This window comes from Salmo salar, chromosome ssa21, assembly GCF_905237065.1.
Source record: "Salmo salar chromosome ssa21, Ssal_v3.1, whole genome shotgun sequence".
Classification (NCBI taxonomy): Eukaryota; Metazoa; Chordata; class Actinopteri; order Salmoniformes; family Salmonidae; genus Salmo; species Salmo salar.
Window position 1 is genome coordinate 32,566,275 of NC_059462.1, and position 19,955 is coordinate 32,586,229.

At 42.8% G+C, this 19,955-nt stretch overlaps 1 protein-coding gene across 2 annotated transcripts in view; it reads left to right on the top strand.

The window, feature by feature from the left end:
* Nucleotides 1-19,955, top strand: part of LOC106582217 (TSC22 domain family protein 1) — an 80,347-nt gene that overhangs the window by 53,387 nt on the left and 7,005 nt on the right. The window contains exon 1 of one of the 2 annotated variants that reach the window (XM_045704686.1): nucleotides 9,011-9,308. The exons of the other annotated variant lie outside the window; for it this stretch is intronic. Within the exon in view, the coding sequence (XP_045560642.1) occupies nucleotides 9,223-9,308 (86 nt within the window). The 5' untranslated portion in view covers nucleotides 9,011-9,222. Of the gene's footprint in view, nucleotides 1-9,010; nucleotides 9,309-19,955 lie in introns of those variants that run through there. 2 annotated transcript variants of the gene reach the window in all.

Genomic DNA, 19,955 nt, shown 5'->3' on the forward strand with positions numbered 1-19,955 from the left:
TGGGAAAACAACATACACTACCGTTCAAAAGTTTGGGGTCACTTAGAAATGTCCTTGTTTTTGAGAGAAAAGCAAATTTTTTTAGTCCATTAAAATGACATCAAATTGATCATAAATACAATGTAGACATTGTTAATGTTGTAAATTACTATTGTAGCTGGAAACGGCAGATAAAATTTTTTAATAATGGAATATCTACGTAGGCGTACAGAGGCCCATTGTCAGAAATCAATCAATCAAATGTATTTATAAAGCCCTTCTTACATCAGCTGAGGTCATAAAGTGCTGTGCAGAAACCCAGCCTAAAACCCCAAACAGCAAGCAATGTAGGTGTAGAAGCACGGTGGCTAGGAAAAACTCCCTAGAAAGGCCAGAACCTAGGAAGAAACCTAGAGAGGAACCAGGCTATGAGGGGTGGCCAGTCCTCTTCTGGCGGAGCTTATAACAGAACATGGCCAAGATGTTCATAGATGACCAGCAGGGTCAAATAATAATAATCACAGTGGTTGTCTAGGGTGCAACAGGTCAGCACCTCAGGAGTAAATGTCAGTTGGCTTTTCATAGCCGATCATTCAGAGTATCTCTACTCCATAGCCACAGGCAGAACAGTTGAAACTGGAGCAGCAGCACGGCCAGGTGGACTGGGGACAGCAAGGAGTCATCATGCTGAGGCATGGTCCTAGGGCTCAGGTCTCCCGAGAGAGGGAAAGAAAGAGAGAATTAGAGAGAGCATACTTAAATTCACACAGGACACCGGATAAGACAGGAGAAATACTCCAGATATAACAGACTGACCCTAGCCCCCCGAGACACAAACTACTGCAGCATAAATACTGGAGGCTGAGACAGGAGGGGTCGGGAGACACCGTGGCCCCATCCGACGATACGCCTGGACAGCCAAACAGGCAGGATATAACCCAACCCACAGCAACCATCACTCCTGTGTTCCAATAGCACGTTGTTAGCTAATCCAAGTTGATCATTTTAAAAGGCTAATTGATCATTAGAAAACCCTTTTGCAATTATGTTAGCACAGCTGAAAACTGTTGTGCTGATTTAAAGAAGCAATTAAACGTCCTTCTTTAGACAAGTATCTGGAGCGTCAGCATTTGTGGTTTCGATTACATGCTCAAAATGGCCAGAAACAAAGAACTTTCTTCTGAAACTCGTCAGTCTATTCTTGTTCTGAGAAATGAAGGCTATTCCATGCGAGAAATTGCCGAGAAACTGAAGATCTGGTACAACGCTGTGTACTTCTCCCTTCACAGAACAGCGCAAACTGGTTCTAACCAGAATAGAAAGAGGAGTGGGTCAGAAGTTTACATACACTTAGGTTGGAGTCATTAAAACTCATTTTTCAACCACTCCACAAATTTCTTGTTAACAAACTGTAGTTTTGGCAAGTCGGTTACTCTACTATCTACTTTGTGCATGACACAAGTAATTTTCCCAGCAATTGTTTACAGACAGATTATTTCACTTATAATTCACTTATAATTCACTGTATCACAATTCCTGTGGGTCAGAAGTTTACATACATTAAGTTGACTGTGCTTTTAAACAGCTTGGACAATTCCAGAAAATTATGTCATGACTTTAGAAGTTTCTGACAGGCTAATTGACATCATTTGAGTCAATTGGAGGTGTACCTGTGGATGTATTTCAAGGCCTACCTTCAAACTCAGTGCCTCTTTGCTTGACATCATGGGAAAATCAAAAGGAATCAGCCAAGACCTCAGAAAAAAATTGTAGACCACAAGTCTGGTTCATCCTTGGGAGCAATTTCCAAACGCCTGAAGGTACCACGTTAATCTGTACAAACAATAGTATGCAAGTATAAACACCATGGGACCACGCAGCCATCATACCGCTCAGGAAGGAGACGCGTTCTGTCTTCTAGAGATGAATGTACTTTGGTGCGAAAAGTGCAAATCAATCCCAGAACAACAGCAACGGACCTTGTGAAGATGCTGGAGGAAACGGGAACAAAAGTATCTATATCCACAGTAAAACGAGTCCTATATCGACATCGGCTGCTCAGCAAGGAAGAAGGCACTGCTCCAAAACCACCATAAAAAAAACAGACTACGGTTTGCAACTGCACATGGGGACAAAGATCATACTTTTTGGAGAAATGTCTGGTCTGATGAAACAAAAATAAAACTGTTTGGCCATAATGACCATCGTTATGTTTGGAGGAAAAAGCGGGAGTCTTGCCAGCCGAAGAACACCATCCCAACTGTGAAGCACAGGGGTGGCAGCATCATGTTGTGGGTGTGCTTTGCTGCAGAGAGGGACTGGTGCACTTCACAAAATAGATGGCATCACGAGGCAGGAAAATGATGTGGAAATATTGAAGCAAGACCTCAGTCAGGAAGTTAAAGCTTGGTCGCAAATGGGTCTTCCAAATGGACAATGACCCCAAGCATACTTCCAAAGTTGTGTCAAAATGGCTTAAGGACAACAAAGTAAAGGTATTGGAGTGGCCATCACAAAGCCCTGACCTCAATCTTATAGAAAATGTGTGAGCAGGACTGAAAAGGCGTGTACGAGCAAGAAGGCATACAAACCTGGCTCAGTTACACCAGCTCTGTCAGGAGGAATGGGCGAAAAACTGAGGTTAAATGTATTTGGCTTGTATGTAAACGTATGTAAACTTCCGACTTCAACTATAGATATTCCATTAAAAAAATCTGCCGTTTCCAGCTACAATAGCCATTTACAACATTAACAATGTCTACACTGTATTTCTGATCAATTTGATGTTATTTTAATGGACAAAAATGCGCTTTTATTTCAAAAACATGGACATTTCTAAGTGACCCCAAATTTTTGAACGGTGGTGTAAATCTGGTAGTTTAGTAAGTGTTGGGACAATAGGGATTAGAATGGGGACGTTCTAGTTGAAGAGGTTACAGATCAACACTTGAACCTTCTGTAAGGACTGGCCTCACTTCTCTGAAATATCAGACTTTGGACTTTACAGCCAGTGTACTTCACTATTCTGTCTTCTCTCTTGTGTATGTGAGTGGGGGAGGGGTGTGTGTTTTAGTGCAGTATTTATGCTCTGAAGCTGCTCTCTGTTACCAAGAGGGATTACTCTTGTTCAGTAGAACATGAGCTGCACAGGAGTACACAGCACATCACACAAACATGAACACACATGCATGAACACACACACCTCATTTAACAGAAAAACATTCCTTATGCAGGAACACAATGTCCCCAATTTATAGGACATTTGACGCGTGTCTCTATTGCATTTCAGTGGATGTGGGTAAAGCAGTTGGCTGGTTTACACTCTACATGAACTGTACATGTCTGCCCTCCGATTAACCCTCTTATGGCAGTATGAATGTAAGGGATGTGTGTGTGATAGAGCCTGTGTGTGGTGCATTGGTCTGTTAATCTTGGTCTGTTAATCTGTGTGAATCCTATCAGTTGATTACTGACAGGATATTGATGAGGACCTTTGCTATGTTACATCACTTACAAATACTGTTCTTTTTTGATGACTTTTCAGCTTTTATATTCCAGGAAATAAAAACAAGTGATAGTGTACAGTATGTACTAGATGGTGGATTAGGATCTGTTATCTGGTAGTGTGAACTCCTGGTCTGTTTGGAAACAATCAAACCACCCATCTGTGTTTGGGTATGTGCGGACAGTAAGTGTCCTGAAGATAAGTGTGTGTGTGTGTGTGTCTCCTGAGGTTAATAGTGTGAAAGGGCCAACCAATCATGTTTGATTAAGACTCATGCCGGGGGTCCATATAACGCACTATAACATGACTATGTGACTGACCCAAACAGAACCGGTGAGTGTACAGTATCATACATCCAGCTCAGCCCTCCCAGTTCACTCAACTGCTGGAGTGGAAGTAATGTTCTGGCTTGACTAGCCGTCTGGAGCTAGAACATCATGTTCTAGGCCAATGTACAGATCCCCCGCTCTTCCTTCTTTCGCTTTCCTCTATCCTCATTGCCCCCGCTTTCTCTCCCATCGCCCCAAATTGGACAGCTCTGCTATTGTCTCTGGGGATAAGCCCCAGTTCACACCGCAGTGACCGCACACACGCACAAACACACACTGGAGTGGTCCCGCCGTGTTGGTGGTTGCGTGTGGAGGGGAACATCAGTTGGTTCTAGGCTCCAGTAAAGGCTTCTAACATCACACCCCCCCATGTGTCACTTCTCATCAACAGCCCAGTGACTCCACACAAAGACTGATGAGGGAGACTACTGTTACAGCCGCAGGCACGACTGACTCTCTCTCTTCCCCCTCTTTCTCTCTGTCCCCCTCTCATTCCCTCTCCCTTTCTGTCCCCTCTCTCTCTGTCTCTGCTTTCTCTGTATTCTGTCTTTTGCCCCTCTTCATGGTTCATGTAAGAATCTCTAGTCTTTCTGCAGCTTTCTCTTTGAGCGTATTCAAAATGTCTTTGAGCGGTGCATCGTGCCCCAGAACGATGTGTGGGAGTGTTTTATGTGTGTTAGACCTGCTAATGCCAGGTTTCACTCCACATTAGTCATACCTGTAGCCTTTGTTTTTCTCACACCATCTATGTAATGACTGCTGTGTAGATCAGCACACGACTTTGTCAGACACCTTTCATAGGGCTGAGAATTGCTAGGGACCTCATGATACAATATTGTCACGATGCTTACAGTTGAAGTCGGAAGTTTACATACACTTAGGTTGGAGTCATTAAAACTCGTTTTTCAACCACTCCACAAATTTCTTAACAAACTATAGTTTTGGCAAGTCGGTTAGGACATCTACTTTGTGCATGACACAAGTAATTTTTCCAAAGTTGTTTACAGAGAGATTATTTCACTTATAATTCACTGTATCACAATTCCAGTGGGTCAGACGTTTACATACACTAAGTTGACTGTGCCTTTAAACAGCTTGGAAAATTCCAGAAAATTGTCATGGCTTTAGACGCTTCTGATAGGCTAATTGACATCATTTGAATAATTTCGAGGTGTACCTGTGGATGTATTTCAAGGCCTACCTTCAAACTCAGTGCCTCTTTGCTTGACATCATGGGAAAATCAAAAGAAATCAGCCAAGACCCCCACAAGTCTGGTTCATCCTTGGGAGCAATTTCCAAATGCCCGAAGGTACCGCGTTCATCTGTATAAACATAGTACGCAACTATAAACACCATGGGACCATGCAGCCGTCATCCTGCTCAGGAAGTAAACACGTTCTGTCTCCTAGAGATGAACGTACTTTGGTGTGTGTGAAAAGTGCAAATCTATCCCAGAACAACAGCAAAGGACCTCGTGAAGATGCTGGAGGAAACGGGTGCAAAAGTATCTATATCCACAGTAAAACAAGTCCTATATCAACATAACCTGAAAGGCCGCTCAGCAAGGAAGAAGCCACTGCTCCAAAACCGCCATAAAAAAGCCAGACTACGGTTTGCAACTGCACATGGGGAGAATGATCGTACTTTTTGGAGAAATGTTCTCTGGTCTGATGAAACAGAAATAGAACTGTTTGGCCATAATGACCATCGTTATGTTTGGAGGAAAACGGGGGAGTCTTCCAAATGGACAATGACCCCAAGCATACTTTCAAGTTGTGGCAAAATGGCTTAAGGACAACAAAGTCAAGGTATTGGAGTGGCCATCACAAAGCCCTGACCTCATTCCCATTAGAAAATTTGTGGGCAGAATTGAAAAAGGGTGTGCGTGCAAGGAGGCCTACAAACCTGACTCAGTTACACCAGCTCTGTTAGGAGGAATGGGCCAAAATTCACCCAACTTATTGCGGGAAGCTTGTGGAAGGCTACCCAAAATGTTTGACCCAAGTTAAACAATTTGAAGGCAATGCTACCAAATACTAATTGAGTGTATTTAAACTTCTGACCCACTGGGAATGTGATGTTAAAAGTAAAAGCTGAAATAAATCATTCTCTCTACTATTATTCTGACATTTCACATTCTTAAAATACAGTGGTGATCCTAAGTGACCTAAGACATGGATTTTTTACTGGGATTAAATGTCAGGAATTGTGAAAAACTGAGTTTAAATGTATTTTGCTAAGGTGTATGTAAACTTCCAACTTCAGCTGTAGGTGCCAATACAATATTTATTGCGATTCTCACGATTCTGTATGTATTGCAACTCGATATTGCGATTTGATGTTTCAAACATATTGTTCACTAGATGTCTGTTGCAGAGAGATGAGAGAGCATGAGAAAACGAGTTTTGATTAGTGAAGTAAATAAAAGTGCTGTAAACATGTTGGCTCAATATTTAAAAAGAAGATGAAGTAAATGCTATAGGATGAAAAATACTGGTGTTTTTGCACATGTACAGCCGAATAGCTTACGCTACCTAATCATCCCCATCTTACAATCAGCTCATTCATCGCCACCTCCTCTCCCCTGTAACTATTCCCCTTGTCGTTGCTGTCAATGAGAATGTGTTCTCAGTCAACTTACCTGGTAAAATAAGGGTTAAATAAATAAAAAACCGACAGTAGCAAGTTTATTATTTGTATCTTAATTTTTTTTGTAATCGATACTTGGAGTAAGATATCGATATAATATCATCCCAAAATAATATGACGATATGTAACTATCGATTTCTCCCCCACATCACTACTATCCAGTGATCCCTATCAGACCATACATACACATAGCAGAGCACCTTCGAGAACTCAGCTTAGTAAACCTGTACGTTTCTTAGTAATGTTTGGGGATATTTGTTCAATGGTGGGCTGTAAAACGCCATCTGAACCTTTCATGAACTATTGGATCCACTTGACCACATGTTACATATGGGAATTACTATAATATAGGAATGTAACATTTTACCAATTTGCATCGGTCCGTGGGAGCCCAAACCGATCCAAATTAAGCTTGCATCGGTCAGAAAACGGATTATTATATTAGGAATTGACCGTTTTTACTCATTCAGATTTTATTTAGGTTGTTCAGGTTCACAGTAAGAAAATAGTTTTTGGTAGTTTTGCTTTAAACAGTTTGTGTATTTGGTCATTTTTACATGTACAGGGTAATTTTGTAAAGGACAGCTATAATTTTGCTTTCATGGAACAAGCTCTCCTAACTTTACAAACGTTCTAACCATTCGCTTTTGAGACCAGGGTAAAATCCAAAGGTGCATTATATTAATTGGCTAAATGCCATGCTAATTCCTAAATATAAATATTGACTTACTGTAATACTAGCTCAAAACATTTTCAATCTGCAAAAATGACAAGTGGGTGATGGCGAGACAATAGTGGTAGGCCTGATTACCAATAATGATGAGACAGGGAGGAGGTGAGAGCCCTGGCGGAGGGGTGCCAGGAAAATAACCTCTCCCTCAACGTCAACAAAATGAAGGGGCTGATTGTGGACTACAGGTGATAGCAGAGAGAGCACACCCCATCCACATTGACGGGGCCGCAGTGGAGAGGGTCCAAGCTTCAGATTCCTCTGTGTGCACATCACTGACAACCGGACAACCGGAAATGGTGCCTTCATGCAACAGCGCCTCTTCAACCTCAGGAGGCCCGTGGGACCCTCACAAATTTCTACACCATTCAGAGCATCCTGTCAGGCTGTATCACCGCCTGATACAAGAATTGCACCGTCCGCAACTGCCGTGCTCTCCAGAGGCTGGTGCGGTCAGCCCAACGCATCGCACGGGTACTAAGATCCATGTATTTCATACACCTCTATCTCTCTCCGCCTCTCTGAGATGGTGTATCTGGTCCATTCTTCTCTGTTGAGAGTGAGAGCTGGAGAGAGGAGGACTCAGCTCTGTTGTGTGTCCTGCTGCTCTTAGTCCAAATATTCAAATGGCACCTGTCTCTCCCTCTCCCTTTCTACCTCTATTTCATGTATAAGCTGAGTGACATTCTCCAAATCTCTTTCACAAAATAAATGGTATCACCATCATAGTCAGTGAATGGTTTAGGACTTGCTATTTATAAACTGGTGGTTGTGTAAGAAGTAGGCTACACATTCACACACGTTGGGTTGACATATACATACATACACATACACACACACACACACACACACACACACAGATGGTAGGGATCAGACTGGCAGATCAGGGATAGCATCTTTAGCCCACTATTTCCCAAATCCCAAATGTACCAAACAATAGAATATGACTGGATCAATCCCTTCAGGGTTAATTCAACCAGGCATAATCAGCAACACAATTACAATACAGTATGTTGCTCTATAACATACTGTGTTCCACCCCATCACCATCTGTGGGCTTTCACTTGAGTTTACCAACCAATCAGAGCACTTGTAGACATAAAGTGTCGTAGTCAATATGGTATAAGTTATTAGATGGCTTATTAAGTGTGTGTAGTCAGTTGCGTGTGAAAGAGGTTGCTGTCCCATCATGGGTCAAGTCCGTATTCTTCAGGCTAATGTAAACTGCCCCAGTTGGACATCTGAACAATAGAAAGCCCACTCTGACTCAGGCCTCAGTGTATTTGAACAGGTAAATCCCTCTGCTTTGTCCTTGTCTGTGTTGTTGTTCCCCTAACCCAGGCTGCTGGCTGACTAAGTTTGCAGACGCGTGTGTGTGTTGTACTCTTTCTGTGTGTGCAGGCGTTAAGCCCCCCATTAGCCCACCCTGTTGATGAGAAGTGACAGGATAAGACCTGGCTCAAATACAGGGGCCAGACTCAGCCCTCCTGACATACCCTGCCTTTGGGGGGGCAGGGGTCTCCTAAACACAGAGGGGGGTCCAAAACCACCCTGGAGGAAGGTAGAGGGTGAGTGAGAAGAGGTGAATGTTTGGATAACGGTGGAGTAGAGTGAGAATGGTAACCACCTCTCTTGTCTGTTGGAGGGTAGTAGACCCAGGGCTCACCGGGGAGGAGAGAGGGAAAGGGGAGGATAGGAGGAGGAGAAGTGCTCATCAGGGAAGAAGCTAATCTGTTTTGATGGTTTATGTAACACTAGGTCACATGACTGCACGCAGGACTGTGATGTCATAGGTGCCCTACTCTTGTTTTTGCTCAATCAGTCGCTAGTTCGCCTGCCTTGGAGAAGCACACAGAGGCTAGAGACATACATACACAGCCCTGGCTTGTCCCCACATCTCCACCAATGCTCTCCAGACTGGTGGAACTGATAAGGAATATACAGTGATTTTAAGAGAGAGAAAGGGACCGAGGGACTAGAAAATAGGAATATATCGGATTCTATTGGAGGAGAGTTGACGGACAGCCCGATGAGAGAGCTGGTGGTCCGGGTGCAAAGCCGGGACGAGATGGCCATGAAGCTGTTGTTCAGGGAACTAGAGCAACACCTCAAGAGGTAAACGAAGACTCATACTGGAGATAAACAATGCTGACTTAGTCCTCCCTTACTGGAGCTAGTCTACTGTTGACAATACTTACCTAGTCTCTTTGTCTACCGTGTCTGCTAACAGGGTTAGTCTCTTAATACTGTCACTGAAGAGGTATAGACTCTGTCTGCTCTAACTGTACAGGAGTCTGGAAACAAGCCAACGGAAGGAAGACACTAAGCTGCATTGTCTCTATTGCTCTTGGCTTTGTCAGTCTAACCATTTTGTTTAACGATTGGTATTACTTGTTTCATTTGAAACATGGATAGTGATTAGATTTAATACAGTTGTAAAATTGGAATGTGCGCATGTCAGTATTAAAAAATTGACTATGATAATGTTATGAAAAAATCGTTATGCATGGTACATAGTAAAGATTATGTAGGGTAAGGGTTATTTGTTTGTCTTGTTTTTTACAGAACAAAATTAACTTAAGCAGGGCATATATTGTGTATGCTTTTGTGTGTTGATAGTTGTGTGCCTGTTCAGTTGTTTTAGTAGTTGCATGGTTTAGGGGACTGATGATGTCACTATTTGTCAGTTGACAGTTTGTGATGGTTGCTTAGTTGTTGCCTGCTGGTTCCATGGTATTGGTCAGTATGTAATTGTTGCATGCATGATGTAGGTGAGTGTATTGGATTGGGGCCAGATCAGATCCTTACTGTGTCTTCAGTAGGTCTCCTGCCCTAACCATATACGATACAGCAATATGGCACAAAGTACATAGTCAAAATGTAGGTTAGCTTATCTTAGATATGGGTTTAACATTATCTACCATCACATTGAATGGACAAGAGAAGCAATATTGTCAGAATTGGTGTGCAAGTACATTAACTAAATTAGTAAGTAAGCCTTGTCTGGGACATTAACTGCTTATAATTTCTTTATTATATATATTTTTGGAGTTAAGGGTAGGGTTTATTTTATATACAGTTTAAGTCGGAAGTTTACATACACCTTAGCCAAATACATTTAAACTCAGTTTTTCACAATTCCTGACATTTAAGCCATTTTTCCACAACTTTGGAAGAATGCTTGGGGTCATTGTCCATTTGGAAGACCCATTTGCGACCAAGCTTTAACTTCCTGACTGATGTCTTGAGATGTTGCTTAAATATATCCACATCATTTTCTTGCCTCATGATGTCATCTATTTTGTGAAGTGCACCAGTCCCTCCTGCAGCAAAGCACCCCCACAACATGATGCTGCCACCCCCGTGCTTCACGGTTGGAATGGTGTTCTTCGGCTTGCAAGCCTCCCGTTTTTTCCTCTAAACATAACGATGGTCATTATGGCCAAACAGTTCTATTTTTGTTTCATCAGACCAGAGGATATTTCTACAGAAAGTATGATCTTTGTCCCCATGTGCAGTTGCAAAACGTAGTCTGGCTTTTTTATGGCGGTTTTGGAGCAGTGGCTTCTTCCTTGCTGAGCGGCCTTTCAGGTTATGTCGATATAGGACTCGTTTTACTGTGGATATAGACTTTTGTACCTGTTTCCTCCAGCAACTTCACAAGGTCCTTTGCTGTTGTTCTGGGATTGATTTGCACTTTTCGCACCAAAGTATGTTCATCTCTAGGAGACCGAATGCGTCTCCTTCCTGAGCGGTATGATGGCTGCGTGGTCCCATGGTGTTTATACTTGTGTACTATTGTTTGTACAGATGAACGTGGTACCTTCGGGCGTTTGGAAATTGCTCCCAGGGATGAACCAGACTTGTGGTCTACAATTTTTTTCTGAGGTCTTGTCTGTTTTCTTTTGGTTTTCCCATGATGTCAAGCAAAGAAGCACTGAGTTTGAAGGTAGGCCTTGAAATACATCCACAGGTACACCTCCAATTGACTCAAATTATGTCAATTAGCCTATCAGAAGCTTCTAAAGCCATGACATCATTTTCTGGAATTTTCCAAGCTGTTTAAAGGCACAGTCAACTTGGTGTATGTAAACTTCTGACCCACTGGAATTGTGATACAGTGAATTTTAAGTGAAATAATTTGTCTTTAAACAATTGTTAGAAAAATTACTTGTGTCATGCACAAAGTAGATGTCCTAACCGACTTGCCAAAACTATAGTTTGTTAACAAGAAATTTGTGGAGTGGTTGAAAAACGGTTTTAATGACTCCAACCTAAGTGTATGTAAACTTCCGACTTCAACTGTATTTTTTTACCTTTATTTAAGGATCTGATCTGGCAAGTCAGTTAAGAACAAATTCTTATTTACAATGACGACCTACCAGGGAACAGTGAGTTAACTGCCTTGTTCAGGGGCAGAACGACAGATTTTTACCTTGTCAGCTCGGGGATTCGATCCAGCAACCCTTCCGGCCCAACGCTCTAACCACTAGGCTACCTGCTGCCCCAGGTAGAAAAAAGCACTTCTGTGATTGGAAAATGCTGTTGACCAGATAGTCACCGCCGACCTCCGTTATATGTTGCTTGTCATTGGCTGGGGACCTACAGGTCAGTGACACTGAGAGGGAACAGAACATTGGTTAAGCACAGCTTCCTGGAAGCCTGTCCTAGTATGGCCCTAGTGCTTTATGAATGGAGCCCAGTATAGCTCAGGGCTAAGTAGCTGTGGTGTGTGTGTGTGTGTGTGTGTGTGGTGGACTGAGGTCAGACTGTGCACTTCCCAGGTATATATTTGGGCCTGTGTAATAGGTTAAAGCCACCTCCAGTCAAAGAGGACAGGAAGAGAGAACAGGGCATTGAGCCTCTTACTTAACTGCAGGGCCTCAGTGGGAACAGTGCTGCTGTAATTAGGATGGATGGACTCAGTACAGTACTGAGCACCTCAGGCTAAACACAAGCCAAGTTCTGCAGAACTAGATAACGTTTTGTGAATTGTGTGTAAAGATGGACGCCTTTCCTATGACTGAAGAGGGCACGACAAAATCTATTCCCCCTCAGGAGACTGAAAAGATTTGGCATGGGTCCTCAGATCCTCAAAAGGTTTTACAGCTGCACCATCGAGAGCATCCTGACGGGTTGCATCACTGCCCGGTAAGGCAACTGCTCAGCCTCCGACCGCAAGGTACTACAGAGAGTAGTGCGTACAGCCCAGTACATCACCGGCCAAGCTTCCTGCCATCCAGGACCTCTATACCAGGCAGTGTCAGAGGAAGGCCCTAAAAATTGTCAGACTCCAGCCACCCTAGTCATAGACTGTTCTCTCTGCTACCGCATGGCAAGCGGTACCGGAGCGCCGAGTCTAGGGCCAAGAGGCTTCTAAACAGCTTCTACCCCCAAGCCATAAGACTCCTGAACATCTAGTCAAATGGCTACCCAGACTATTTGCATTGCCCCCCCGCGCTGCTGCTACTCTGTTATTACGTATGCATAGTCACTTTAATAGCTCTACCTACATGTACATAAACTCAGCAAAAAAGAAACGTCCTCTCACTGTCAACTGTGTTTATTTTCAGCAAACTTAACGTGTAAATATTTGTATGAACATAACAAGATTCAACAACTGAGACATAAACTGAACAAGTTCCACAGACATGTGACTAACAGAAATGGATTAATGTGTCCCTGAACAAAAGGGGCATCAAAATCAATAGTAACAGTCAGTATCTTGTGTGGCCACCAGCTGCATTAAGTACGGCAGTGCATCTCCTCATAGACTGCACCAGATTTGCCAGTTCTTGCTGTGAGATGTTACCCCACTCTTCCACAAAGGCACCTGCAAGTTTCCGGACATTTCTAGGGGGAATGGCCCTCACCCTCCGATCCAACAGGTCCCAGACATGCTCAATGGGATTGAGATCTGGGCTCTTTGCTGGCCATGGCAGAACACTGACATTCCTGTCTTGCAGGAAATCACGCACAGAACGAGCAGTATGGCTGGTGGCATTGTCATGCTGGAGGGTCATGTCAGGATGATCCTGCAGGAAGGGTACCATATGAGAGAGGAGGATGTCTTCCCTGTAACGCAAAGCGTTGAGATTGCCTGCAATGACAACAAGCTCAGTCCGATGATGACACACCGCCCCCAGACCATGACGGACCCTCCACCTCCAAATCGATCCCGCTCCAGAGTACAGTCCTCGGTGTAATGCTCATTCCTTTGATGATAAATGCGAATCCGACCATCACCCCTGGTGAGACAAAACCGTAACTCGTCAGTGAACAGCACTTTTTGCCAGTCCTGTCTGGTCCAGCGACGGTGGGTTTGTGCCCATAGGCAACGTTGTTGCCGGTGATGTCTGGTGAGGACCTGCCTTACAACATGCCTACAAGCCCTCAGTCCAGCCTCTCTCAGCCTACTGCGGACAGTCTGAGCACTGATGGAGGGATTGTGCATTCCTGGTGTAACTCGGGCAGTACTTGTTGTTTCATCCTGTACCTGTCCCGCAGGTGTGATGTTTGGATGTACCGATCCTGTGCAGATGTTGTTACATGTGGTCTGCCACTGTGTGGACTATCAGCTGTCCGTCCTGTCTCTCTGTAGCGCTGTCTTTGGCGTCTCACAGTACGGACATTGCAATTTATTGCCCTGGCCACATCTGCAGTCCTCATGCCTCCTTGCAGCATGCCTAAGGCACGTTCACGCAGATGAATAGGGACCCTGGGCATCTGTCTTTTGGTGTTTTTCAGTCAGTAGAAAGGCTTCTTTACTGTCCTACATTTTCATAACTGTGACCTTAATTGCCTACCGTCTGTAAGCTGTTAGTGTCTTAACGACCGTTCCACAGGTGCATGTTCATTAATTGTTTATGGTTCATTGAACAAGCATGGGAAACAGTGTTTAAACCCTTTACAATGAAGATCTGTGAAGTTATTTGGATTTTTACGAATTAGGGTCCTGAAAAAGGGACGTTTCTTTTTTTGCTGAGTTTATTACCTCAATTACCTCAACACCGGTGCCCCCACACATCAACTCTGTACCGGTACCCACTGTGTATATAGCCCTGCTATTGTTATATTACTGCTGCTCTTTAAATATTTGTTTTGGGTATTTTCTTAACTGCGTTGTTGCTTAAGGGCTTTTAAGTAAGCATTTCACTGTTGTATTCGGCACGTGACAAATAAAATGTGATGTGATCTGTGAATAACTGGATGAAATGGTGGCCTTACTATGTAGTAGCCCTTACTATGTAGTAGCCTATTTTGTACATTTAGTATTGGATCTTAGTGCAGTCAAAAACTTGATTGTCCTGGTTTCTGTATATATATTTCCACACTGGGGTTGAAATAATACTGTTAAAATGATATGCTCTGGCTCTAGTGTGCCTGTAACTCTGTCTCTGTTTGGTATTAATCCCTACACCTTGCTGGAAGGATTGACCATTCTTCAATAGCAGCCTCTTCCCTCTTTCCCTCCCTGTACGCCACCTTTCCTCTCTCCCTCCTTTCCTACCAGGTAGGGTGTGTAAAAGAGGGCACGCATAAATCACCCCAGCTCAGCCTATACACAGCGATGTCAGATTTCTTGTGTGTGGAATGTGAGAGGTGGGTTCACTTGAGGTGTGAATGGAATCTATGTATGAGAAGTGTTATGGCTGCATGTAGGGGTAATGTGTGTTTTTGAGGTGCAGTTGAAGTCTGACGTTTACATACACCTTAGCCAAATGCATTTAAACTCAGTTTTCACAATTCCTGACATTTAATCCCAGTAAAAATTCCCTGTCTTAGGTCAGTTAGGATCACCACTTTATTTTAAGAATGTGAAATGTCAGAATAATAGTAGAGAGAATGATTTATTTCAGCCTTTATTTCTTTCATCACATTCCCAGCGGGTCAGAAGTTTACATACACGGAATTAGTATTTGGTAGCATTGCCTTTAAATTGTTTAGCTTGTGTCAAACGTTTCGGGTAGCTTTCCACAAACTTCCCACAATAAGTTGGGTGAATTTTGGCCCATTCCTCCTGACAGAGCTGGTGTAACTGAGGTTTGAAGGCCTCCTTGCTCGTACAAGCCTTTTCAGTTCTGCCCACAAATGTTCTATGGGATTGAGGTCAGGGCTTTGTGATGGCCACTTCAATACATTGACTTTGTTGTCCTTAAGCCAATTTGCCACAGCTTTGGAAGTATGCTTGGGGTCATTGTCCATTTGGAAGACACATTTGCGACCAAGCTTTAACTTCCTGACTGATGTCTTGAGATGTTGCTTCAATATATCGACATCATTTTCCTGCCTCATGATGCCATCTATTTTGTGAAGTGCACCAGTCCCTCCTACAGCAAAGCACCCCCACAACATGATGCTGCCACCCCTGTGCTTCACGGTTGGGATGGTGTTCTTCGGCTTGCAAGACTCCTGCTTTTTCCTCCAAACATAACGATGGTCATTATGGCCAAACAGTTCTATTTCTGTTTTATCAGACCAGAGGACATTTCTCCAAAAAGTATGATCTTTGTCCCCAACCGTAGTCTGGCTTTTTTATGGCGGTTTTGGAGCAGTGGCTTCTTCTTTGCTGAGCGGCCTTTCAGGTTAGGTCGATATAGGACTTGTTTTCTGTGGATATAGATACTTTTGTACCTGTTTTTTCCAGCATCTTCACAAGGTCCTTTGCTGCTGTTCTGGGATTGATTTGCACTTTTCGCACCAAAGTACGTTCATCTCTAGGAGACAGAACACGTCTCCTTCCTGAGCGGTATGACGGCTGCGTGGTCCCATGGTGTTTATACTTGCGTACTATTGTTTGTACAGAAGAACGTGGTACCTTCAGGCGTTTGGAAATAGCTCCCAGGGATGAACCAGACTTGTGGAGGTCAATTTTTTTTTCTGAGGTCTTGGCTGATGTCTTTTGATTTTCCCATAATGTCAGGCAAAGAGGCACGGAGTTTGAGGCCTTGAAATACATCCACAGGTACACCTCCATTTGACTCAAATGATGTAAATTAGCCTATCAGAACTTTCTAAAGCCATGACATCTTTTTCTGGAATTTTCCAAGATGTTTAAAGGCACAGTCAACTTAATGTTTGTAAACTTCTGACCCACTGGAATTGTGATACAGTGAATTATATTTGAAATAATCTGTCTGTAAAACAATTGTTCTAAAAATTACTTAATTATTCTTCCCCCCAGTATTGTTAAGATGGCAACACTCAAGCCTTGAAGGCCTTGTCTGCTGCACATATGTAGGCCAGCCAGAATGCTCATCCACATCATTGTCGTTTTATAATTTGGTTTCCATTCAAATGAATATAGAAACAGTTGTATGGTTCACTCAATCATTTTCTCAGCCAAAACTTTTAGCAAACGAACAGAAGCTTTTTCTTTGACTAACTCCAGGCTATTTTACTGACAGTTACTGTAGATGGATTACCACAAATGTCATATTTAAAGACAACCGTTAGGCCTTTACTGTAACTTCTGTGACGAGCAATGCGGGTCCATGTGTATTCTGTACATCCTAGTACTGAAGTTATATAACAAGAAAAAGTATATTTATTTTACTTGCATTCAGTGGCCAGTTTGAGGTACACCCATCTGGTACCAGGTCGAACCCACCTTTGCCTCCAACACAGCCTGAATTCTTTGAGGCATGGAAATGTTACTCAATTGGTTTCCAGGGACCTAACGTGTGCCAGGAAAACATTCCCCATACCACTGCCTCCAGCCTGTACCATTGACACCAGGCAGGGTGGGGCCATGGAATCATACAGCTTACGTCGAGTCCTGACGCAACAAGAACCGGGATTCGTCGGACCAGGCAATGTTTTTCAACTCCTCAATTGTCCAGTGTTGGTGATCATGTGCCCACTGGAGCAGCTTTTTCTTGTTTTTAGCTGATAGGAGTTGAACCCAGTGTGGTCGTCTGCCGCAATAGCCCATTCATGACAAAGACTGACGAGTTGTGTGTTTCCTGAGATGCCATTCTGCACACTACTGTTGTACTGTGCCGTTATTTGCCTGTTTGTGGCTTGCACGATTCTTGCCATTCTCCTTCGACCTCTCATCAACGAGCTGTTTTTGCCTACAGGACTGCCGCTGACAGGATGTTTTTTGTTTGTAAATCCTAAACACTGTTGTGCGTGAAAAGCCCAGGAGACCGGTCGTTTGCGAGAGATGCTGGATTCGGCCCGCCTGGCACCAACAATCATACAACGCTCAAAGTTGCTTAGGTCACTCGTTTTGCCCATTCTAACGTTCAATCGAACAATAACTGAATGCCTCAATGCCTGTCGGTCTACTTTATATAGCAAGCCATGTCCACCTGACTCACTGTCTGTAGGAGAGAACCATTTTCGTGAACGGGGTGGTGTACCTAATAAACTATATATATTTCTATATATAGTTTGGTGTAGTTAACCTGTTGGGGATAGGGGGCAGTATTTGCACGTCCGGATAAAAAACGTACCCGATTTAATCTGGTTACTACTCCTGCCCATTAACTAGAATATGCATATTGCAATTGTTTGATTTGGATAGAAAACACCCTAAAGTTTCTAAAACTGTTTGAATGGTGTCTGTGAGTATAACAGAACTCATTTGGCAGGCCAAAACCTGAGAAGATTCCAAACAGGAAGCGCTCTCTCTGACTATCTTGGCCTTCTTGATCATCTCTAACCAAAACAGGGGATCTCTGGCATAACGTGACATTTTCTAACACTCCCATAGGCTCTCAGAAGGCGCCAGAACGATGAATGGTGGCTTTGCAGGCCATGGCTGAAAAACATTAGTGCATTTGGATAGTGGTCGATCTGAGGACAATGAGACTGGAGGCGCGTGCACGAGCCGACACCATGTTTACTTTCTCTCTCTTTGAACGAAAACAACGACTCCCGGTCGGAATATTATCGCTTTTTTACGAGAAAAATAGCATAAAAATTGATTTTAAACAGCGTTTGACATGCTTCGAAGTACGGTAATGGAATATTTTGAATTTTTTTGTCACGAAACGCATCGGGCGCGTCACCCTTCTTTACCCTTCGGATAGTGTCTTGAACGCACGAACAAAACGCCGCTATTTGGATATAACTATGGATTATTTGGAACCAAACCAACATTTGTTATTGAAGTAGAAGTCCTGGGAGTGCATTCTGACGAAGAACAGCAAAGGTAATCAAACTTTTCTAATAGTAAATCGGAGTTTGGTGATTACCACACTTGGTGGGTGTCAAAATAGCTAGCCTGTGATGGCCGGGCTATCTACTCAGAATATTGCAAAATGTGCTTTCACCGAAAAGCTATTTTAAAATCGGACATAGCGAGTGCATAAAGGAGTTCTGTATCTATAATTCTTAAAATAATTTATGTTTTTTGTGAACGTTTATCGTGAGTAATTTAGTAAATTCACCGGAAGTGTTCGGTGGGAATGCTAGTCACATGCTAGTCACATGCTAATGTAAAAAGCTGGTTTTTGATATAAATATGAACTTGATTGAACAAAACATGCATGTATTGTATAACATAATGTCCTAGGATTGTCATCTGATGAAGATCATCAAAGGTTAGTGCTGCATTTAGCTGTGGTTTGGGTTTATGTGACATTATATGCTAGCTTGAAAAATGGGTGTCTGATTATTTCTGGCTGGGTACTCTGCTGACATAATCTAATGTTTTGCTTGCGTTGTAAAGCCTTTTTTAAATTGGACTGTGTGGTTAGATTAACGAGAGTCTTGTCTTTAAAATGGTGTAAAATAGTCATATGTTTGAGAAATTGAAGTAATAGCATTTCTAAGGTATTTGAATATCGCGCCACGGGATTACACTGGCTGTTGAGTTGCAAGCGTCCCACTGGCCCAGAGAGGTTAAGAATCCACTGTATCAGCAGCAATGAACAGATATTATCCTATAATGGCTGATGTGTGATGAGCTTTCTCTGTCGTAAAATTAACCTGTTGCCCCAGGTTAAGTAACCCCGTTCCGCTAGCAGAACCCCTCGCCAACAGCCAGTGAAATAGCAGGGCGCCAAATTCAAAACAACAAAAATCTCATAATTCTAATTTCTCAAACATAGAAGTATTATACACCATTTTAAAGATAAACTTCTCGTTAATCCAACCACAGTGTCCGATTTCAAAACGGCTTTACGTCGAAAGCATACCATTAGATTGTTAGGACAGCGCCTAGACAAGAAAAACCACACAGCCATTTTCCAAGCAAGGAGAGACGTCACAAAAACCAGAAATACAGTTAAAATGAATCACTAACCTTTGACGATCTTCTTCAGATGACACTCCCAGAACTCAATGTTACACAATACATGTATGTTTTGTTCGATAAAGTTCATATTTATATCCAAAAAAAAAACATTTTACATTGGCGCGTAATGTTCAGAGATGTTTTGCCTCCAAAACATCCGGTGAATGAGCACATCAATTTACAGAAATACACATCATAAACTTTGATTAAAGATATGAGTGTTTTGCATAGGATTAAAGATAAACTTCTCCTTAATGCAACCGCTTTGTCAGATTTCAAAACAGCTTTACGGCGAAAGCACATTTTTCAATATTCTGAGTACAGCGCTCAGCCATCAAGCAAGCTATACAGTTACCCGCCAAGTTGTGGAGTCAACAAAAGTCATAAACAGCGTTATAAATCTTCACTTACCTTTGCTGATTTTCGGCAGAATGCACTCAAGACTCCCAGTTCCACAATAAATGTTCGATAAAGTTCATCTTTATGTCCAAATACCTCCTTTTTGTTAGCGCATT